Raw genomic sequence first — 23,648 nt, forward strand, 5'->3', positions numbered from 1 at the left:
CCTCCGGTGAGCTCCCCCCTCCTCAGGTGTGCTCCCCTCAGCGACACAACCCTCACCTCAGGTGTGCTCCTCCCCTCAGTCACACGCTTGTCCCCTCAGGTGTACTCCCTTCAGCCACACAACCCTCACCTCAGGTGTGCTTTTCCCTCAGGTGTGCTCCCCCCTCAGGGACGCTCCCCTCAGAGCGCATACAACCCTCCTTTAAGGTGCTCTCCTCCCCTCATTGACACGCCTGTCCCCTCAGGTGTGTTCCCCCCCTCAGGTGCGCTCCCCTCAGTGACACGCACCTCACCCCTCAGGTACGCTCCCCCCTCCTCAGCTGTGCTCCCCTCAGCGACACAACCCTCACCTCAGGTGTGCTTTTCCCTCAGGTGTGCTCCCCCTCAGCTGTGCTCCCCTCAGCGACACAATCCTACTCTCAGGTGCGCTCCTCCCCTTAGTGACACGCTTGTCCCCTCAGGTGTGGTACTCCCCTCAGCGGCACAACCCTCACCTCAGGTGTGCTCCCCCTCAGGTGCGCTCCCCTCAGTGGCACCTCACCCCTCATGTACGCTCCCCCCTCCTCACCTGTACTCCCCTCAGCTACGCAAACCTCCTTTCAGGTGCGCTCCTCTCCTCAGTGACACGCTTGTCCCCTCAAGTGTGTTCCCCCCCTCAGGTGTACTCCCCTCAGCGACACAACCCTCACCTCAGGTGTATTTCCCCCTCAGGTGAGTTTCCCCTTTCTTAGGTGTACTCCCCTCAGCCACACAATCCTCCTCTCAGGTGTGCTCCTCTCCTCTCAGGTGCGCTCCTCCCCTCAGAGACACGCTTGTCCCCTCAGGTGTGTTCGTCCCCTCAGGGGTACTTCTCTTAGCGGCACAACCCTCACCTCACGTGTGCTCCCCCTCAGGTGCGCTCCCCTCAGCGGCACCTCACCCTTCAGGTACGCTCCCCCCTCCTCAGGTGTGCTCCCTTCAGCGACACAACCCTCCTCTGAGGTGTACTCCCCCCTCAGGTGTGCTCTTCTCCTCGGGTGCTCTCGTCTTAGGTGCGCTCCTCCCCTCAGTGACACGCTCGTCCCCTCAGGTGCGCTCCCCTCAGCGGCACGCCCCTGTCCTCAGGTGCGCTCCCCTCAGCGTGGCGCGCCGCCCCTCACGCGCCCGCCCCTTGCCTCCCTTCCCCTCAGGCGCGTGCGCCGCCCGCGGGCTGGGGCGGGGCCTCGTGTTCGAACGGCGGCGGCGCCGGGCGGGAACATGGCCGGGCCGCGGGCTCTGCTCCGGCAATGCCCGCTGCTGCTGCCGCAGGACCGCCACGGCACCGCCTACGAGGGCTTTGTCACGGCCCAGGTACCGCGGCCCGGGCGTCGCTTGGCCGGCGGGCCTTACTCCGAGGTGGAGGGGGGGGTGCTTCCCGCTCTGCTGGGTCTTGGGAGGGAGACCGCTTCCCGCCGTGCCGCGCCTGGCTCTGAGGGGGAAGCGCTTCCCGCCCTGCCGGCTCTGAGGGGTTCAACCCTGCCGGGGTTCCTGACTGAGCCGCCGGCAATGTGAATTGGGGAGTGCCGTTTCCCGCCGCCGTCCCGCGGGTTTGCCCCGGGAATGGCTTCCTGCTGCCTTCTGGGCTGGGTTAGTTGTGCTGACAAAAGTGGTTTTGGGGCAAGGCTGAATGTGCCCGCGTTCATGGCCTGTGGTAAAAGTTGACATAAATGACTGATGGTGGGTGTTTTCCTTTCATTTACTTTTGAGGCTTCAGCTGAAGCGGCTGCATCGTCCTTCGGGATGTGGAAAGCGCGGTGCAGGGGCAGAGCAGCGCCTGAGGCAGCGTGAGGAGCCCGGCTTTGCCTGCACTGACACTGTGCAGCTGTGGCTCCTTAAAATATCACATACACAGAGCTCTGAACGGGTGCATTTTAATTTAGAAATAGCGTGGGGCTTTACTCCTCTAAGTAGATGGCAAAAGACGTGGGCTGTGTCCACTAGCATTGTCAAAAATGTAATTGACACTGAGATTGAAAGAAACGTCTGGAGGTCCTCTGCCTTAAGTGGTTGCTTCAGACCATTTGCAGCCGCGTTGTGAATAGCTCCGACCAAGAGTGTGCAACCTCTTAGATGGCTTCTTGCAGTTTCTGATCCCCCCTTAACTATTTAAGGGTTTTTTTCCATTCCGTTTAGATGATATTTCCTGTATTTCTGTCACCTGTCAGTGTGTGTCTCTCAGAACTGGCTGTACCTTCTGTAGCCATCCATGATCCCTCTTTTCTCCAGGTTAAATAGTCCAAGCTCCCTCAGGCTCTCCTGGCATGAGAGATGCTTTGAGCCCTTGGACACCCTCCCTGGATTAACTCCAGCATGTCCATGCCTTGCTTGTGCTGGGGACCCAGTACCCCCAACTTCAAGGTGTCCTGAGCTGGGGTAGGGTCTGGAATAAAAGTTTTAAGATAAGTTATTTGCCCCCTTTGCTTCGAGGCTTCACCGACTTTATTTCAGTTTTATTAAGAAAGTAGAAGGAGAACCTCAATAAGGACTGAAAATACAAGTAGGGGGCATTTAGAAGTTGCCTCATGTGGATTGCACTAACAAGAATAAAATTAAATTTATGTACTTGGGGCTGCTTTTGTTTACAGTTTGTAAAACTCTGCTGAAATGTGCTGTGGATCAGTGCCCAAGGTTCTTTTTAGTGTAGTTGCTTTTATGATAAGCATCTGTTTTGTCTTACTGGAGTTGGAGACAAACTTTCATGTACAGTAGCATGTTTTGGATTAAATTATATGTTTTTGTCTTGTCCAGATTTGGGTAAGGTTTATTTTTCTCCTGAAAGGTGTTATGTTTGCTTTATGAAAAGTGATGTACTACAGAGTTTTTACTGAATATTGTGAATTAAAGGTCAAGAGTACTTCAGCTTAAGAATTAAAATCAACATTATTTGTGCCTGTCACTCATACTGCTTTTTATCCCTAAGGAAAGAGATTCTGAATAATATTCCTGAAAGACAGAAAAGACAAATTTTCTTTCTTAGTAGCTGATCTGATGGGGAATCATTCCCACAAGTGTCTAATATTTTTCTTTTCTGACCTTCCTATTAACTAAATACTTCTTTTCAAGGGTAGAAACTTCCACATCAGGATACTGCTACCAGTAGATTTGCAATTGAAAAATGCCAGGTAAGAGAATTTATGCTAGTAATTTCTATGTGTGATGTAACAAAGTTAATTTTGATAAAAGCAGTAATGGATATGAAAATGAGTTATTTTTTTTCCAATATCAGTGTTATTAATTAATTCTCACTGGTTTCAGCTTAACCTTGCTGAAAAATTGCACAACATCAGTGTTACTAAATGCTGACAATAAGCATTGCCTATATCAAAATATTTTGTTGTTAATTAACTTTGAAACATGTTGTAATTAATTGGTTGTATTTACATATATGAAGCAATGTACTTGGGAAAAAATATATTTTTTTATATAATTTGTATTTATAGATCATTTCTATGTCACCATTTGGGAAACAGCTAATTCAGTGCAAAGTTGTAAATTTAAGCAATTATGTAAGCAATTTAAGCAGTGATGGTTAATAGAGCTTTTTAACTTTCTTTTCTGTTTGCTGTTTCTATTAATTGGTGTGACCCAACTTTCTTTAGAAGCCCTGTTCTCATTTCTGTGTTTATCCCAGCAGTCTGGGGGAAGTGGGTTGAAAGAGGCAAATCCATCTCCATGGATGAGCTTTAACTTTGCATTCCACAGCTCTGCCTGGGCCAGCCCCAAACTGGGAGCAGATGTGGCATTCCATGGCTTTATTGCATTCTAGGCTGGGTAATTAAAACTGCATTACAAGTAACTTTGACATTTGCAGGTTATCACTTTTAAATATTAGTGTGTTTTATGAAGTTACACTCGCTTGCAAGAATGATGTTTTTGTTTTCAGCACAGAGCAGGCTTTTGCAGATTGGTGCTTAATTTTTAATGGGCTTTGGCATGGTGACATTTGGAAGTTTTGAGTAACTTTTAACAGAGTTTTGAAGTATTGTTTCCTTCCTTTGTTTTTCTCCAAGAAAAGCTGTTGTGTTTAGAAGGCTTTCTGCCTTTGAAAGATGATGTAGTGTGAGTTTGAAATGTGCACAAACTCTGTTTGTCCAGGATAGAGTGCAGCTGGCGGCTGAAGAGGATCCTGCACGGCTACCGGCACATTTTGAAGCAGGTATACAAGTTTAAAACCACTTATTTAAATATTATTATTATTGTTATTATTATTATTAAACAGCCTTAAGTATTTGTTTGTAATGACTCTGTGACATCTTGTGCTCGCACACCTATTCTAAAAGGGTTGAAGAACCTTCCTTTCACCCTAGAGCCATGATTCATTTTTAAATGCATGAGGATTTACAAGTAAATATAATGAGAAACTGATGGAATTTAGTAAATATTTATTTTTATTGATCAGGCTATAACAATTTTAAATAATTGACTTATGACATTTTACTGAAATTTTTCTTTAGTCTCTTAAGTAGAACAGATTTTGTCTTTTTTAAAAATGTGTTTACTTTTTTACAAGTTGTTCACAATGCAAAGGAGAGAATTCACGTTAATTATTAATAGACTCAGTTCATTCTTGGGATCTAAATTACATCTCAGTATCCAAAGGAAGCTTTGGAGTGAGGATACAGCATATTTGGAGTCCCAAGGAATACTTTGTTTCCAAGGAGGAGCCTTTGCCTCAGGTGCTGCTTGAGACACTGTATCTCAATAAATCCATAAATGAGTGCTGCCCGGGGATGTTTCATTCTCAGTAAAGTTTCCTGGAACTTCTCTTCTGTAACTGGAAAATTTAAACATGTGGAATGCACTTGGGGTTTTTTTATGTTTGGTTTGACAATACCAGAAAAACAGTTGGGCTGAAGCACCAGAAGTTGCAGAAAATCACCTAATCCTCTCTCCTCCAGAGGCTGCACAGCTGCCCAGACCTTGTCAGCTTTATGGTGGAGCTGAAAACTGTTTTGGTGAGTGGCAGAATATGTGTGTGGGACATGGGATGCTCTTAGAGCTTTGGGTTTCACTTTCAGTGTTTTATAGATTACTGTCCCATAGATATATAGAATTTTTTTTATTTATTTATTACGAAGAGGTGATTTTGTGTATATGCTCTTTGTGTAATAGCTGTATAAATATCCTTTAGGATTTAAGTGACTTTATTCTTTAGAAGTTGGAGTGCTATAAAAAATTTAAAATCCCAGCAAGGGATCTCAGTGTAGAGCCATCCTCTTTACAGTGATGTTCTTGGAATTCCTGTTATTGTCTGGATGGTAAAGCAGGCCTGTAATTATACAATGGGCTCTACAATCAGTGGATTGCTGAAGGTGCTTTCACCTCACTAACAATTTGACAAATAAATGCAGAAAGCTTTTTTTTTTTTCCCTAATATTTCAGAGGCTGCTGTTTATTCTTTTAAAAGTTTTGCAGGTCTGGGGTTGAAGAGTATCAAACTCTTTAATAAACATATAACTGGGAATTCTTATCTATTAGTAAAACACTATTCTGTGAGCATTCTTGCTGATGAATGCTTCATCCAACCTAATTTACTTGAGGAATAAAACACAGGAAGTATTCTTCAAAGCCACAGCAGAAATTCCTCCTGGCATTACACTGCTGCTCTGCTATGCTTGGAATAGGCCTAAATAAGAATGTCTGTTTTGGAAAGGTTTACAATAGTTATTCCAGTCTATTTGCCTATGTACACAAGCACTCAGAAAATGAAAATGCAGTGCAAGTATAATTAATTCAAAATAACAAAATAGTGATTCTCGGTTACTGCAGAGAATGAAAACACTGACCACAGTAAAGAAGACCTGGGCAGGAATGATTGTTAAACTTGTCTTACAAGTTATATTTTCATTTAAATTTATTTTATTTTAAATTATTGTAAATAATTTAATTCTAACTGTCATAAATATGTGTGTTCTGTAAAGCATAATTTTAGCTCAAATGCACTTTCAAAGAACAAATAGCACAACACAACTGATACACGTGGTTAGGGCTTATTTTTCACAGTAGCATTAACTTTTTGATAAAAAGTTCTTTTTGAAACATTACTACATTCTTGATGAGTGTTTGTACCAAAACTTACTCCAAGAGATCCTGTGATGTTAAAACTGTGAAACTGATTTTGTTTTTTGATTGCTATATAAAGTATATATATATATATATAAATATTAAAAATATGGGGAATATCATAGATGTGTTGTCTTTTGTGGCATTGGAGCCCAGGAGACAGCTGTGGGCTTAATAGAACCTTCCTCTGAAATGTTCTTTCAGTCAAGATGCTTGACTTCAGATTTATTAGCTGAAAAAGAGGCACATTTGATATTTGCATCTGAAGACTCCGTTGTCAACATCTGTGGGTTTTTTTTTAAATTGCAGATGTTTTCATTACCAGTATCTGAAGTAATTTACCAAACAGCTTCTTTGTCTGCTTTAGCTGGAGGCTATAACAAAACAAATGCAGTGTACAGTTAATTTTACATAAGCTTAATATTTCCAAATGAATTGCAAAAATCACATGGCTAAATAGATGCAAAAATATTGAAATTGCTCTTAATGATGTTTTTAATGTTCTTTTAAACAGGAAATTGCTTTAAAGAACACACAAGACCTGCACATCCCAAGGCCTCCAGAATACTACTCCTGCCTTGTCAGAGATCTAGAAATACTGGGCTGGAATAGGTATGATTGTTTTAGCTCTTAACAAACATCATCTTTAGAATATCTGTAGCTCTTTTGTATTTGTGAGCTGAACACATCAAATGTACTTGTTCTGTTCATTCACCCTATTCAGAAACTGATTTTGCTTTGTTTTTAAATTAAAAACACCCAACAAACCTGTATCAACTCTAGGCATGTTTTCTGTCCCAAATAACTGAACTGAAAGGTGATACACTACTAAGAAATCATTTCTTCTTTGACCTATAAACTACTGGTATATTAAACATATTTAATGTTAATATTTATAGTTCTCTTTTCCCTATTTTGTACAGCTGGTTGTGACTAACCCTATGGTTGATCATCATTTACCTTTATGCTTTCATAAAAACATTTCATACTTTTTTTTGCATTAGCATAATAACTTTTAAAGAACCTGCTCTTTCAGCACAAGGATCTTCTTAGAGGAATTTATCGTTTATTCCACAGAAAGTTAAATCTACCCCAAAAATTCATGAGTGGAGGGGAGAATATGAAAAGCTCTCAACCCAAAACTTTAACAGTTGTATCTTGTGCTAAATGAAATAAAGAAGCCTTAGGTGTAAGAAGAGTTTTGAGTTTTCCCACCTGATTTCTATGTAGATAAACAACATGTGATTAACACTAAGTGGGAATTTCAAAGCCCACTTTTATTTAAAGATTGAAAGCACCCTTGAGAAATCAGCTGAAGCTTTTGTCAGTGGTTGCCATTGCTAATATGTGATTGTGCCATACTCAAATTTCACAGACTCGAGTCTGAGAATATTAGGTAAAATTTCCTAAACCCATGAGAAGTAAATTTTCAATTATGTTTGCTCTCCCAAAATGGATAAAAAATAAAACACCAGTGGAAAAAAAAAACAAACCCCAAAATCTTGAAGAAGGTTTGGGGAAATCAGTCCCTGATCAAGGGACTATGCTGCACATAGAGAATCACATCAGGTTTACTCTGGCTTGGAAGGAGAATGACCTGGACAGGCCATGTGGAGTCCATTAGCAAGTCACACCTTTGATTCCAGAGTGCTTTTAGCACTGAAGTGACTCTCTAAGGAAGCCTCTTAACTGAGGCTGATGTTGAGTTGTAGGTGATGCTTTATTTGCATGGCAGTTAAGAACATCCTGCAGTGATCTTTCAGCAGAGCTGCCTGTGTTTGGTGCTGCCAGTGAGGAGCAACCACTGCTCACACCTTGAGCTTTAGTTAAGGATTTTTCTTAGGAAAAAAACCTTGTTTGTTGTGTACCCCAGATTTACTCATTCCTAGCAAGTTTTGGGTCATGCTGGAAGCTGACTGCAACCAAATCTAACTGAGAAAAAAAAAATTGAAAGATTTGAACTGGGGAGAGAGAGATACTACTGTAGGAGTAAAGTTACAGGACAGGCTCTTCTAATACTTCCCCTTAATCAAGCTGGTTGAGCCAGTGGCAGTGGAAGGCAAATTATCAACTATAAAAAACCTCTTATAACCCTCATGGGGATTCAAAAAGGTTGCCAGTATCTCTTAAGTCCATGTTGTCTCAAATCTCAAAGCTCTTATGCCTGATACTTTCCCATTTATTTCATACAAAGTATGTTGTGCTCTTGCCTTCTCCATTTCCAGGGAATCCTGCCTGCTCCTGTGCTCTCAGTCATTTGTGTGTTATGCTGGACTTCAGAGATTTACCTAAGGCTTTCCATCTTTATGCTAATTCTTTTTATTCCTTTTTTTAATTTTTTTTCTGTGATAAAATGACAGAGCCTACAGAGGACTAAAAGTCTGTATAAGTGAAATATCACCTATGTACACAAATCCTTATATGTTTATACAAAAAGTGTGACTTTAAACTAAAAGAATCCATACTTATCTTATAAATCAAGATTGAAGTGGTCCAAACAAGATGATTGTCAGAACAGGTAAAATCCCAGACACCTTGGTAGCATCCCTTTAATTTTTGCTTTCCTTTGCTGTGGCTCTTTGCAGGCAGCAGTTGTGCTTTGCTGTGGACACTGCTGCGTTTTTCACTGCAGTATCCATGCTGGGCCTTAGCTGCTGCTTTAGGAATCCCCCAGCCCAGGAAGCAGCAGATGGAGGGGTGGCATAGAGGTGGTTTCTTATCTTTATAGAACTCTGATACACTTTTGAGGTAAAGTTGGAACAAAGCAGGAGTAATGATTTTTTCCCCCCCAGTTCAAGGAAGAATCCTCTAATTCTTTCCAAGTATATAAAGTTTAACTGGCTCCAGTTGAATTGCACTTTTATCAAGACTTGTCTTTTCTTTCAGCTGTTGTGGAGAAATACTCCCAGAAATCTGCAGGTCTCTTTAATATTGGATTAATCAGCATTAAACATGAAATAATCTCTCTCTCCCTTCTTACTACCACTACTGCTTTTTCCATGAGTATTTTTCAGTTCCCTCCTATTGAGGCTATTTCATTTATGTAGAAAATTTTCTTCTTTTCACTTCCTTCCTAGGGATGTGCAACTGTTTAGTGTCCATCTGCTTTTTCTTCCACAAGCCTCTACAACCCTGTTGCCAGCTTCACTTGAGAGAACCATGTGATTTTTCTAGTATGTAGTGGTTTAAAAAAAATAAATGTTGCTTAGGCCAGCAAGCAGATGCTCCCTCTGAACTCTGTTAGGCCTTTCCATCAGTCTGGGTGATAAGTTGTGCAATTACCTTGGACTGCTTTTTATCTTTACACAGGAATGACATAGTAAAAATGCCAAAATATCCACATGCCCAGTTTACTGGTAAATATATGGGGAGGTTTGAACCTTTTTGGCAATTGTTGATGCCACTAAGCAAAATCCACCTGTAGAGAACAATATATTTTACAATTGTATCCATCTTCATTGTGGTGGGAGACACAAACCAGTGACATCTTAAACAAAGAGTCAGAAGTTTTAAAACTTTTTCACATTTAGTATGTACTTTCTGCTTGTTAGGGTGCATGAATACAGTGTAAAACTGTCATGAAATGAAGGCAAATCATCATAAATAACTCATTTTGTACCTGTTCAGGTACTATTTTCTGCAGAAAATCAATTTTGGAATATGAACCAATATGCACCGAATTTCCCACAATAATAGCATTGATAATAAAATAGAACTTCATTGAAGAGAAAAGCAAATCAAGAGCATAAAAGTCTGATAGAGTAAGAAACTGCAGAAATGGATCAAAGATTTGACAGGAAGTTTAATGTGTACATAGGCAGAGGCTGACAGGAACACGCTGTGTGTGTCAAAGGTTCCGCTGATGGAAAATGCAACCCGGTGCTCACTGACCACAGCGTGAGCCCTGACACACTCTGTAAATAACCCTGAGATATATGGCTGCATTAAGCACCAGCCTGGTGTATTAACAGCAGTAAATCTGCAGCAGAGAAATGCTTGGCATATAGGGCTCCTTCTGATTAATATTTGTAACACACTAATCAGGGTATTGCAAACTGCAGGGCTCTCAGAGTTTTCTTCTCTCTTCCAGAGTGGCCTATGTGGACACTGGGCTGAGCACAGTCAAGTTAAAAGCTGAAGATTCTTGTGGTCGGCAGCATCTCATCGCTCTCAAGTTAAATGCAAAGGTAAATTGATGTGGGACAAGATATCTTGAGGCTTCCTTGCAATATATTGATTTTTCTTAATTCATTAGGATTTTAGAGGGTTGGTTTGCTTGCTGGTGTGTCTGTTCTGCAAAGTAATAGGTCAGTTAAATTTTTTTCTTTTTTTGCTTGAGTTTTCAGACTAGCTATATTTAAAATTAATATTGGATTATGGTTATCTGTAAGATGCATCTGTGCATCACATGAAAAACACTCTGATACTGTACTCATTTTACTGGATTACTGACAAAGCCATCTGGGAGACTTTCCTTCATTATCACTCCATCCAGAGACTGTGCACAGAACAAGAATTAGAGGATGTTGGGTTGGTTATTAACAAGTCTTGCTGTTAAAGTCAGAGATGTAAAGATTTATGAAAAACTGAAGTCAGTCAGAAAAATTATTTCTTTTTAGTCTAAATAAATGTCTCATTTTGACAGTACTTGCAAATCAAACCCATGGCATTTGCAGAAACAGAAAAAATTTAATTCTTCCTGGTACTTATCACTGAACTCAAATTACAACATTTCTTCATAGAATATCTCATTTCAAGGCATAAATCTCCCACCAGAGACTGTGAATATCCAGGCTGTGTGGTGGCAATTGCCTGGCAATAATTGTTGTCTTCAGAAAATCAGTGCAGGGGAAAAAGGGATCTAAAAGTGTCTGGATGTTTTGTTTGGGACTATCTGTGATCCATCACCTCAAGTTATAATCTTGAAAGCACGAGGAAGGGACGTGGTATTGTAGGATGGAATCCCACCTTCACAGGCATCCTGTATTCCTTTACAAACCAGGAGGTTTTTTAAAATTTTTTTAGTCTTCCATAACATGAACAAGCTTTACCTTTGTAGGGGAAAAAATACTGTTTGGGAATGAGTGTTGCTCCAGTGGATTTTTAGAAAGAGTAGAACTGTCCTCCATGCAGAGTAATGAGTGCATAATTAATTTGCTAGTCAGTCCATTATTAAATACACTGATGGAAAAATCCATCTGGAAGTGCAATTATGGGCTATGTAATGTGCAAGGAGAGGAACCAGGTTGTGTTGTTTATAAGGGATAAATATGCTTTGTGTGACACTAGAAATTTGGTGCAACCTGTTGCCCTGAGGCTTTTTTGCTCTTAGGACAACAGAAGTAAAGTATTTTCACTGTTTGAAAGTGTAAAAATGCAGAAAAAAATTCAAGTGGAATATTCATTTTTCCCAAGCAGCTGCCATGGTCACACTAGCACTGGTTCTGTTCAGCATTAACTTAGCAGTGTCCTGAGGGAATGGAGATTCCCAATTTCTGTCCTTGTGCAAACTTGTGGGGGTTTTTTGATAGTAATAAAATAGCTGAATATTCCTCGTTTGATAGTAATAAAATTGCTGAAAGCTCCTCATAGCAGAAAAAACACCATGTAACAATTAAATATATATGTAACAAAAAGATTAGATTATCAGACTTGCCTGTTTTAATAAGTAATCATCCTTTTTGTTTTCATTTTTTTCATTTTGTTTTCAAGTGTTTTTGATGATGAAGGATCAATTTCTTGTCCTTTGTAAACCATGTCTGGCATTTAAACTTGCCAGACAAAATTTGTGTGTGAAATACTGTTCTGGTGACCTGGGGATTTGATTTGCCTTCATACACACAGACACTGCATTTGAGGAGACTTGGCTGAAGTCTTTTTTGGGAAGGCATTTCTTTTGATAAGATGCTTTAATAAAAGTGTGTTTATTTCTGTTATGCTGTTTCTTTGATTAAGATCAGTGCAGGAGCATTTCAGACCCCAAGGCTTCAAACAGGCCACTGGAAGGATTTGCCTGATGTGTAGTAATTAAGACACTTTGGTAATTATCTGAATGATCTGGCAAGGGCTATGAAAATGCTTTCTCTAGATAAAGTTAGCTGCATGCTCAGAAAACCAACATAAATATTGTATTTAATAATTGCTTAAATTGGCCTAAGAAAGGATGATTTCTGACACACACATTTGACTGTAACTGTAATAAGCTGTCAAAACTTTTATAGTTTGTTTTGGTTTTTTTTAATACAGTCTTTTAAAAAATTTTCTTATTCTTATCTCTTAATTTGGATTGAGGATTTTTTATTATTTTGGGTCAGTGTTCACTCATTTCTTTTTAAATACTTGAGTACTCTGCATTACTTTTAGTTTTAAAAAACAAAATGTTACCATTCATAACAAATAGTTCAGCTTAAATGAAAATTAGTTCTTGACTCATGGAAGGGTTGTTTGATTTTTAAACTTTGGTTTCTAATATGTATAATTGAGGAGAAATTTTAAAAAATATTTCATGCTTTGTTTCTTAAGGTTTCTTTAATGTTCCTTTGTGACCACTGAGCACAGAAAATTGGGATTCTCCTGCCTTTACTAAATACTGATATATAAAACATTTACATGTGACTTTCTTCTTTAAATGATAATTAACATTCATAATTATTCCTGAAAATGCTTTACATACTGTTTCCTCTCAGAGCCAAGTTCTCAAGATGCTTGAAGTGCTCATATTTTGTTATCAAATTTGGCAGCTGAATATCAGTCTGACTTTAAATCACTAAGAGAAAAAAATCCCAAACTGTATTTTCTTTCCCTCCCTCAGTATCCCACAGAACCACCAGATTGCCTCGTGGATTTTCCTGTTCCATTTGCTGTTTCCTGGATGCCACAGGTAACTGCTGGACTAGGCAGCTTTTTAAAATAAAAATACATATGCAATGGAGGGGTGGTAACAAGGGGTTGGCTTTGGTTTTTAACTCCAGCTTTTCTCCCTGTGTGCATTTTATTTCTGTACATGCTCATGAAAATGTAATAGCAATGAATTCCATATTCCTTGTCACAGTAAATATCTTCCTTGCCATGAGACTTATCTTGCATGCTGTATGTACTGGTTGGGGTTTTTTTAAGCTGTTCATATGACAGAAAATTCTCTAGGAATTATGGTGGGAAAGTGCAAAGAAAGTGAAATGTAGAAAAAATTATTGTTTCTAGAAAAGAAACACCCTCTAAAGCTGACAGATGTTGAAAAGAGGAGTTGGTTGTCCTATAGAGTTTTCCCCAGTTTGTTATCCTATAGAGCTTTCATAACTTAATAAAACCTTTCCAGTTATAATCAATCTAGGAAAGTATTTAATGAAATTCTAATTTCTTAGTTTAACTGATATTGCTGCTATGAAGAACCACACTGTCTTTTGTGGGTGTTTCACATTATTTCATGTACCTTTCTTCCTGAATAGTGCATGTGTGCTTTACTAAATGAATTTAAATGTCACTGCTCAGATACAAGCTAATTTGAATATGGAAAATAATTGATATTTCATTAAATTGAGAAAATAGTTTTTACATAAATGATTGCACCTGTAATTTTAACTCTCACAAGGGTTTCTACCCAGCAATAAATAACAACTTACATGGGGAACATGGCTGGGAGGTTGCAGCAGGATGAATTTAAGCTGGGCATGTAATTTTTCTGCAGAACTCAAGGTTCTGTGTGTTACCTCAGACCCACTAATATTGAGAGGAAATAACTGCAATGATCAACCACTGCAAATGACAAATGTATTTATTTATGTAAGTTTAGTTTTGATTCTCTGATATGGTTTGGAGCAGTTTAAATAAATGTTTTCCCTTGAATTTTACTGGAGTCCCTACACTCTGGCCAGGATTTCAAGTGCTGTTTTTAACCTCAAACTTAATACATATTTTGAACAGTGTTTTATTAATTTACAGCCTTGCAATTTATGTTGCCTGAAATTAACAACATTTCAAGCATCCCTGACAGTGACTGCTTCTCTGTGTTTACTGTTAGTAATTTTAAAGATGGACTTGTGTTTTAATAAAATGTTCTGGAAAATCCTGACATGGAGCAGCCTTTGACAAGTTAAAAATGGGGGTGGATATACTGATACTGGCACTACAGCCAAGGAAAAATCCTCTCTTAAAAATACAACTCTCTGATGCTTAAAATCTTCTTCCAGTTAGAATTACCTGGGGACTATTTGAGAACATGAACAAAAGGTGTTTGTGTGTAAGGGAAGAGCCTGTTCTGAAATCATGAGACACTAATTCCAGCTGCAAAAAGCCTGCTCTAATCCTGAACCAAATACCAGCAGACAGAAATGCTTCAGCTGTACAGCAGCTTTTGCAAATTGACCTTTTGTGTGGGGGTGACATGAACCTAACACTTGTGGGGACAAATGGCTTTGGTAATTGTGTAAATTGTGTTTATTTTCCAAATGTGTGGGAATCACTGTGGCGAGCAGCCCTCACACCGTGATAAAATATGGGTTAAGCTTAGATAATGCTGCAACACCACTGGCAGCAGAATTCAGCAGGTATTCAAGTGCATGAAAATTTTGGTTCCTAAAAGGAAAAAAGAACAGGCTACACCCCTTCTCTAGTGAAATAACGTGGTGTTTTGGTAGCAATTGGTCTTAAACTTTTAATATTACACCTTTAAAGTATAAATTGCCAAGGCTTAACTAAATTGGTGCAATGGCACCATTAGAATATAAACTCCTATGAAAGAAAATATAAATAGATTGCAGGTAATTGATTTTTCTTTCCCACCCCCTGTGTGTGCTGCTGCCTATTTCAGGCTCATGGATTTTAAACTTGAGGGGTTGTTGGGGCTTTTTTTCTTATTTTTTTTTTTCCCCTTCCGTATAATAATAGACATGGCTTTATGGCATCCATATTAAAAATGGGTAATTTTCCTTATGGTCCCTGTCTTCCTGCTGGGTTGATAATGTTTTGATGTATTTTTCTTTTGCTCTGATGAGAGGTCTGCTGCTGCTGCTCTGACATATTCATTTGGATGAATAATTATAACTTGCACAATGTCAAGCTGAAGATGGTGGGGTTTTGTGCGTCATGACAAGCCCAGTAGCCAGTGCAGGTGTCTCACAGCATGAGCAGCAACAGCCAGTGGATTCTGGCTCAGAGGAGACGTTTTAGAGTAGTAAGAAATCAGCACCAAGGGCAATGCTGCTGCTGCTGCTCCTGCTCTAAGTGCCAAATAAATGCAGAGTGCTTCTCAATGACAAGTGCAAGAACATCTACTTATTTCTGTTATAGCCTTTTTCTAAGGAAGCAGATAAATGTGCTGTCTCCAGTTTTAGCACGCGCTGGAGGCGCAGTTCTGCGGAATCAGGGTGTCTCCTGTCAGGGTGAGGTTTCCAGACTGACCACTGCCCACCTGGCTGGCTACATGAAGGTCATGGGAGTGGAAATTAATGACTAATGAGGTCGTGCAGCAGCCAGCAAGGAAACAGGAATGCAAGGTGCAGAAGGTGGAGTGCTGGGAATGAGATTATTCGTGGGTTATTTAGATGAAAACACAATAAAAAGCATCTTAATTGTGCTTTTTCTTGGCAAAGGAACTTCATAGGCACCAGCTGTAAATGCAGAAAATGGAGATGGTTGACAAGACACTTTATAAAGATTTCAGGCTTGTGTCTTGGCTTGATTTCTGTTAAAGAGAGGGGAAATTGTTAAATGCTGTAGATGAGGAACCGTTTCCAAACAAATCTAAGGAATCATAAATTCTTTAGGTGGTCCCTTTTCCATTTAATGACTGTTTGCTTTATTAAATTGTATTTGATTTATTAATTCATGAAGGGCAAAAAGGTAATGGTACCTATAGTTTAGGCTATTTCACCTTTCTTATTGGGGGCTTTGCAGTTGTTTTAATTTTGGATAAGCAAATTTTCTCTTAGGAAGAATTTTAGCCAAAAAATATCAAAATAAAGATTACATTTTTATCTGTTTTTGAAAAATAAGTTGCAATCAGTTGTTCTGTATTTATCTTAATTGGAACTTTTTTTACTACCATTTGATGACTATTTAGTTCATCCAGGATTTGGAGCAGATGCTTGAAATTTGGCAGAACAGCCATATAGGTTACAGCACTTCTTAGAAGTTCCTGAAAGGCTTCATTGGTTTTTTGGCAGGCACAGACTCGAGATTTTGTCTTTATTCTTCCCAGCCTCTGTGGCTCTAGAAATAAGAACCAAGAGTAGAGGGAGATTTTTTTCCCATTTTTTCTTATTCCTTAGATTGGAGGGAATGGTGTATAGGCAGTAAGGGTGGGCTTGGGAGAATGTTTGAATTGAAGGAAGAAGGGAATTGGCATGAGGAGGTCCTGGTGCTGAGGGGGAGATGAGAGTGCAGAGGACAGAAATGGAAATAAAGAGGTTGAGAAAGCTCATCATCCTTTCCTGGTAAAAGAGAAGGTGTATTCCCCTTGGAGGTCCAGAGTATCTGATTTTCCCTGGACAAAGTCAGTGGTGGGAGTGGATGTGGGATCCATGGATCTGATAACAGAGGTGACATTGGGGTCACAGTTCCTGGGACCCACCAAAGCCGGGGTGTTTATGGAGGATGGATGAACCAGTTTGGCTTTGTGAGAGAGAATGAGCAGCACTGACAGCCTGAATGAGAAATGTCTTGTTTTCTAAGGAATTTTGACATATTTCTCACAAATTCTAATACAATTGTACAAGGGGGGCCAGCAAACAGAGTTGTGCTGTTTGACATTATTAACAATGGTCTTGGTGTAATTTAGACCAAAGAAAAGTGTGATCTCAGGCTGTTCTAAAAATGCTGGGCAGTGACCAAAAATTAGTTGGTAATCAGATAAAAAGGAATCTTAGAGTTTTCATGGTTTGCATGACAAGCAGGTGATGTATTTAAATAGCTATAGATGCATTTATGTATAGAGCAGGAGACAGCTGGCAACATCAGTGAAGCATGCAAATAAGATCAAATGAACAGTGTAGAAAAAAAAAGAAAAAGATTTAACTACCTTTTTAAGGAACATCATTGAAAAATTACAATTAGTATTAAAATTAATTGGATTTTAAAACTTATCTGTGGGTTATAATCCCTTGATGTTTCTTTTTTCTAGTGAAACCCTTTGAATTCCCAGAAGATAAAGATAAAAATGATTATTAGAGGATTTATCTGTATGTGATATAGAAAAATGTAAAAAATCAAAATGGAAAGCAACTGTTGCAAGTACCAGAAAATTATGCTATTAATTTAAGTGTCATCAGAGCACAAAAGATCACATTTCAGGACTGTGTGAAAATTATTAAAATACTGGAAATAATAGTACTTAAGATGAAGATACTATACTCTAAGATGTGGTTAAGTGACTGACACTATTATATCACTTCAGGTATTATAAAAGTAACAAAATGCTTTTAAAGATAATAAGCGTTACATTTTGAGATAGGCAGAATTCACACTTCTCTGCTTAGGTGCTTTCCTACTTTAATATAATTTAACAACAGCAGGAAAAAATGTAGCATTTTATTTCCAAGCTACGCCGTTTCTTTCTAAAATACACATGCACAAAATATAAAAAGTTATTATGTAGAAAAATTCTATTTCTTCATCTGAGAACACTCAGATAATTTGATGCTCTTTGTCCAGGTGAGAAAGGAGAATATAATCACTACAGATTAAAGGAAACCATTCTTTCTGTATTTTGTTTAATTCATAGAAAAATACCTGCCTGAGAAAATAATGTTTAATTTGCTTTTTCTTTTGAACCTCAAAATATTTGACATCTGTCCCTCAATGGGCATCTGCACCTGCAAAGGATTCCCTTGACCACCAAGTGTTTTCTCTTCTTGCAGAAGTCTTTTCCTGGGGAAATGGTGACTTCTTTTTGCCCACTGATAATTTCAAAAGATTTCTTTAGCATTGTTATCCTATATATTGTCCTGTCTAATGAAAGATATTTCTGATTCCATGTAATCCACTCTCAAATATTGAAATCCCCCACGTGTAATCCTCTGCTTATTAGATGGTTTCTCCTTTTTGTGCCTTATTTACAGGGTTTGAAAGCTGATCTTAAGCACCTGTTTTTGTACTGCTTAATTTTGAGATAATGATCAGGTTGTTAGGTGATATTCCATGTTTTATGCTATCACAATACACTGAGACACACACATGGATTTCAACACTCCTTAAATGAATAAATTGGTTTTAAAATACACTCTCAGGCTGCTGGTGGAAACTCAGTGAAATCTCTTTAAATTTCTTGTTTTCTTAGAACTCCTTAATAGACATTTACAACCAGTTCCTGGCAGCACTGGAGTCCCTGAAGGAATTCTGGGATGCCCTTGATGAAATCGATGGGAAGACGTGGGTGCTGGAGCCAGAAAATCCCACACGGAGCGCTACAACCAGGAGAATTGCAATAGGTAGGAAAAGATTTAAAGGGATACAGTGGATTTGAGAAGTAAAACTCAGGGAGCTGGTTTGTTTTGCTTGTCTCATCAGATGGTGCTTCTTTGGGTTTGGGAAAGGAAAAGTAGCACTTAAAACAAAAGATAGAACTCCTCTTTTGCATATTAAAAAAATAACTTTCTATAACAAAATGCTGATTCTGTTTGGGAAAATCATTACAACTTTCTGGTGTCAGATAAAGGAAAATTTCTGCAGGAAAACGTTGTGTATTTGTGAATTAAGAACATGGAACTGTCAAGCTGAGCACTTACATGTTAACCTTAGAAAAATCAGTATTTGTAAAAAAACAGCTTAGGTGAAGCCCTTACCTCAGTCACATATTCCAGAGTTTTAAACTTTAGATTCATCCTGTCCTGGAGTGGAAGGAATTTTAGAGTGCAGCCCAAGGGGAAAAAGAGAGTTAAAGGAGGCAAAGGGAAAGGACAGAAATAAAAAGAAATGAGGCTTCCCTGTCAAGACCTCAGTTGTAAAATGTACTTCAGTTTATATCCTGATGTCTGGCATTTTAAGGTCTTAACATACATAGGATAAGGAATTTTATAATTATACAAAATCCACATCACCAATAGCAAATTGAAATGTGAGAATACAGAGTGGACCCACGTTGTCCCTGACAGCTGTAGAGGGAGGGAGGAAGGAGCTGGAGGGAAGGACAGGAAAAGTTCAGCAAGTGGCTGGAATGGTGTGGGGCAGGCACCACTTTGTGTGCAGGCAGGGGGGCTTTGTCCTGGTCCTGCTGCCCTTTGCCACAGGCCAAGGAAAAGGGAAGAAAAGCCTCGAAAAGTGCCTTGGAGCAGCTGAGCAGAGGAGGGACAGGGCTTTGAGCCCTTTGTTGTCAGGCACAGAGAACCTTCAGCTGCCACTGAACTTTGATTTCATTCATTCCCACCTCTTCCAGGATGAGAGCTTAACACAGCTTTAATTACAGAAAAGGTTGGGTTTTACCTGGGCTTGTTCAGAGGAGACTCTGCTGTGATGTTTTGGAGCTGCTTCCCTCTGAGGAACATCCCCTTCCAGGGATGCTGGGGGATCTTGTAAAGCCAAATATTTGCTGTTTCAAAAATACAGCTTTGTTGTCTCAGTCCTGGAATTTGCTGGGGAGGGGACTGACTTCTGCTGCTTAATGTTGGGTTTGGGCTTCTCTTTTTGACTATAAAAGATAAAAATGAATTAGTGAGTTACATGTCTCTACCTTTAAATTTTCACCAAGATTTTGGATGGATGTTGTCATCTAGCTTGGGTTGATTATGTTTCTTTCTGAGTAAGTGTAAAGGTTAAGCCAAGTCTAAAAGAAAGAAACACAAGCCTGTCAGGTTTAATTAATCAGTTGCTACTTTTAATTACAGTTTGTGGAAATTAAGTATTTGCTATATACTGATATTTTGTACAGTCATTTGGACACCTCCCAACTTTGTTATTATTTATCCTAACAAAACCCAGCCTGAGTTAACCAATTTAAAACTGCCTTTAAAAATGGTTCCCTTTTCAAATCCTTGACTGCAAAGCTTCCCCATGGCCTTTCTTTCTCCTCGCAGGGAACAATGTCTCAGTGAACATAGAGGTTGATCCTCGCCATCCAAACATGCTTCCAGAGTGTTATTTCCTTGGGGCAGATCATGGTAAGGCATCAAATTCCACTGGTTTCTCCTCTGGACTCAGATCTCTGAGCCCAATCCCCACCTGGAGCCTGGGAGGCTCACTGGGGTGATGCCATTATTCCTGTCTGTTTGCAGAAGTGAACCCCCTGAGAACCAAACTCAACAACAACATGCACTTGTGGTGAGTGTCCCTGGTAGAGCAGGCTGGAAACCCAAGTGGTGTTGCCATTCCTCACGCGGGTTTTTCTCTCCCCTCTCCTACCCACAGGGACCCAGATGTCAGTTTGTTACAGAACTTGAGAGAGCTCCTAGGAATTGAGTTTCCATCTCGTGCTGTGTTGGAAAAAAGCGTAAGTTGGTTTTGGTTAATGATCAGTCGTTATTGCTGAATAAGTCACATTTAAATGGTCACTTTCTAAGAGCCAGGGACAATCAGGGACTTTTGAGAGGTAATTGGATTAATTCATTGTCACAAGGACTTCTGAACTTCAAGCAACAGTTGTCAGAGCTTGTTAACCTTTGATTAGAGGTGCACACTTCCCTGTGGCCTTCATAGCAGTGAGGGCATTCATAACAGGCTCCACTATTAAAAGGAAAAGAGGATGTTCCACAGTGGCTAATGAGATGTGGAAAATCCAAGCATTCTGTTATGGATGTTGATGACTTCAGTTCTAATTAGGTGGAGCTGCTTAGAGGGGACAAGAGGCCATCCAAATACTGGTGCATTTCAAACAAACTGGGAACTAATTTCTGACAATGCTTTAACACTGGATTACGAGCTTTGCTTTCACTCAGGAAGCTTCTAAATTAAGATCTGATCTGTGTCTAATGACAAATCAGAGTGGTTAATAAACAAAAAGTGCCCAAAGGTATGAAAATGCTTGTTGAATGAGATGTAATTCAGTAAGGGATGAAATATAACCCAGTCAAGTCTTGCATACCTGGAACCCAGTGTCACTCTAAGCCATTGTGACATAAACATGGATGTCTTAAAGGCAAAAAACCAGTAATTCCAGCCAACAAAAACTGCCAGAGCAAAACCACAGGTGAAGCTGTTTGTGTGTGGGCAGCCCAGCCTGCCTTTCAGCCGTGCTGTTGTTGCAGGACTTTGCCAAGGACTGTGGGATCTGCTACGCCTACCGGCTGGAGGGCAGCGCGCCCGACCACGTGTGCGACGATCCCCGCTGCGGGCAGCCCTTCCACCAGGCCTGTCTCTATGAGGTAAAGGGACATGGGGCACAGCTGCCAGCAGCTGCTGGCACCTTCTGCACAACAAGCACTGTCACTTACATTCTGCATTAAGCAAGAGCCCATGAGGAACATTGTGGCAGTCGTGTGTCCTGTCACCCCACAATTCCTACGTGAGCTCTCTGGCAAAGGAAACCACAGGCTGACTTGGCATGTTCATCAGCTGAACTCTGGTAATTAATAGATGTTTCTTAAATTGGAGATGAAACCAATGTGACTTTTAACCCACTTCTTGTGTTGCAGTGGCTACAAGGACTTCCTACCAGCAGACAGAGCTTTAATGTCATCTTTGGTGAATGTCCCTATTGTAATAAGGTAAGGAAAGCCAAGGAGTAGGAATGAACTAGAGTAGGAAAGGCAAATGCATCAATGCTTAACTGAAAGTTTTCTGACACAGTATAAAGACAGCCCCACACTAATGCCAGAGTAATTAAAGACCATACTCCATTGTATTTAATACTTTTTTAATGTCGTAACAAAAGGTTCAGTTACAAACAAAAAAAAAAATCTCAACATTTAAAATAGAAGCCAACACAAATAGTTCAGAGAATCCATAACTATTGAGTGCAGATGAGAACTTGCCTGTACAAGACATGTACTGACAGGATTATTTAAAAACTTCTTTTTCAAGCCCCTGACACTAAAATCTTCAATGAAGAAACTCTAAAAGCTGCATTGTGGGAGCGCCACTGCACTCCCACTGAAGACACAGGAACAGCAACATCAAAGCAGATACAAGGACAGGACAATGAGCACCAGAAGCACCAGAACAGCTGCAGTGTAGGGGTAGGTTTGATCAGCAAATGCAAGCTTAAACACAGCAGAGAGAGAGGGATGAGTGGTGTCAGCACCAGGCTGGGATGCTGCTGCAGGAGCTGGAGTTACAAGGTGATAGTGTTCCTTTCGGGATTCTGAGAGTATTCTGTAGGGGTCAAATGGTGGCAGCTCTCTTGCAGTGTCTTCCTGCAGGGGAAAAATAGCTGTGATTATAAAGCTAATATGAAGTGAGATGTGAATCAGAAAATCAGAGATGCCATTGAGGTATTTAGGTTATCCTAGCGAACGCATTGCAATCCTTACAGAGTCTTACCTCTGGAATTGATACTTGTATGGATATTGTATGGTAAGTGTGTAACATAAGGCATGGTTAAACACCTCCTAAAGAGACATATCCATATTTACTATTGAACTCTACAGCTGAAATTCTTCTTTATCTTTGACTTGTGTCCAGAAATGTTTAATAGAGTCAGTCTCTCCTGTGTAATAAAGATTTATCCTGGAAACTGAAGACATGATTTTAAAAGGTGAAGGTGCTGGTTTGATTTGTGTAAATTTTTCATTTCACAGTGAAGTCAAACTTCTGCCCATCACAAGGAACGTAAACTTGTAGAGTGGGGCTTGTGTGGCTGGCCAGGGGTGCCAGGGCTGTTCTACATCTACAGCAGCAACTCTGTCCTTGGCCAGCATTGTCCTCCACCTCTGAAAGGGATCCCCAAACACCACAATCCCACTTTTCTCTTAGCCAAGACTCTTTTCAACTGTCCCTTAGTGCTAGGGACAGCTCTGGTTTCCTACAGAGCTTTCCATTACCAATCTCCTGAATCAGTGAGAGGAATTCTGCAAAATGAAGCTAAGAGAATCCTCCCTTTTTTCCTTCTCCACTTTCTCATTTGGCTGGCTTAAATGTTATCTGACACCCATTTAACGTGCCCCCTATTATGCAGAATGGTTCTACAAAGAAACAGCACATTTAATCCTATTGGAATAGCAGCATTTCCATTAGAAAAACTAAATCCAAACACAAATATCATCTAACCACCAGCCCAGTGCTTGGTCCCTTTTCTGCAAAAACTTTACATTTGAGGACTAGGAAGTAACAGTGGAATGTTTTCCTATTTCAAAGTTGTGTTTGACTTGTCAGACACCATCTCCCCTGCTGGCAGCCAAAACATCTCCCAGGATGGTTCTGCTCACCACTGTCCTGCCTGGTGCTCTCAGGTACAGCTGTGCTTTTGCTGCTTCCCTCTCCCAGCTTGTACCGGAGTCTCCAGGCAGTGATGGTCAGACTGCTTGAAGCAAAGAATTTTGGATTAATCATAAAGCTACCTTTAAAGTTGCATTTTTGTGCTCATTAGAAGCTGTCCTCATTTAACCAAGTTATTTGTTTACATGGTAGGAAACCAGGGTGGAATCCACTCACTAAAATCACCAGAGCTCCAGAGAACAGAAGCACACTGAGATGGATGTGGTGCTG

At 40.1% G+C, this 23,648-nt stretch overlaps 2 protein-coding genes across 6 annotated transcripts in view; one reads left to right on the plus strand and one right to left on the minus strand.

The window, feature by feature from the left end:
• The first annotated feature begins 1,235 nt into the window (after nucleotides 1-1,235).
• Nucleotides 1,236-22,075, plus strand: FANCL (FA complementation group L). 3 transcript variants are annotated; one of them, XM_054290497.1, is made up of 16 exons: nucleotides 1,236-1,328; nucleotides 3,081-3,139; nucleotides 4,113-4,173; nucleotides 4,916-4,972; nucleotides 6,595-6,692; nucleotides 10,171-10,267; nucleotides 12,892-12,976; nucleotides 14,159-14,199; nucleotides 14,329-14,331; nucleotides 18,352-18,502; nucleotides 20,084-20,167; nucleotides 20,282-20,327; nucleotides 20,415-20,496; nucleotides 21,251-21,367; nucleotides 21,638-21,709; nucleotides 22,026-22,075. In XM_054290497.1, the coding sequence occupies exons 1-16, from the start codon at nucleotides 1,236-1,238 to the stop codon at nucleotides 22,059-22,061; spliced, it is 1,182 nt and encodes a 393-aa protein (XP_054146472.1). In that variant the 3' UTR covers nucleotides 22,062-22,075. The 3 variants fall into 3 exon arrangements, with proteins under 3 accessions (XP_054146472.1, XP_054146473.1, XP_054146471.1); XM_054290498.1 differs by lacking the exons at nucleotides 14,159-14,199; nucleotides 14,329-14,331 and adding an exon at nucleotides 15,679-15,687 and having other exon boundaries at nucleotides 12,892-12,966; XM_054290496.1 differs by lacking the exons at nucleotides 14,159-14,199; nucleotides 14,329-14,331 and having other exon boundaries at nucleotides 12,892-12,960.
• The window catches only part of VRK2 (VRK serine/threonine kinase 2), a 36,481-nt gene continuing 34,743 nt past the window's right edge, over nucleotides 21,911-23,648 (minus strand). Inside the window, exons 14-15 of one of the 3 annotated variants that reach the window (XM_054290495.1) lie at nucleotides 23,369-23,460; nucleotides 22,283-22,357 (exon numbers count right to left, since the gene is read on the minus strand). In XM_054290495.1, the coding sequence (XP_054146470.1) occupies nucleotides 23,389-23,460 (72 nt within the window). In that variant the 3' untranslated portion in view covers nucleotides 22,283-22,357; nucleotides 23,369-23,388. Of the gene's footprint in view, nucleotides 23,461-23,648 lie in introns of all 3 variants that reach the window. The other 2 variants (XM_054290493.1, XM_054290494.1) reach the window with 2 other exon arrangements.

Source organism: Melozone crissalis, unplaced genomic scaffold (assembly GCF_028551555.1).
Source record: "Melozone crissalis strain CALT ecotype California unplaced genomic scaffold, PUWL_Pcris_2 ptg000081l_1, whole genome shotgun sequence".
Lineage (NCBI taxonomy): Eukaryota > Metazoa > Chordata > Aves > Passeriformes > Passerellidae > Melozone > Melozone crissalis.

What these genes read in the sequence shown, in the direction of transcription:
- FANCL (XM_054290497.1), top strand. Translation starts at nt 1,236, where the DNA reads ATGGCCGGGCCGCGGGCTCTGCTCCGGCAATGCCCGCTGCTGCTGCCG. An exon ending in GAAATACTGGGCTGGAATAG is followed by an intron (nt 6,693 to 10,170) that starts GTATGATTGTTT and finishes TCTCTCTTCCAG; the next exon opens with AGTGGCCTATGTGGACACTG. An exon ending in GTGCTGTGTTGGAAAAAAGC is followed by an intron (nt 20,497 to 21,250) that starts GTAAGTTGGTTT and finishes CTGTTGTTGCAG; the next exon opens with GACTTTGCCAAGGACTGTGG.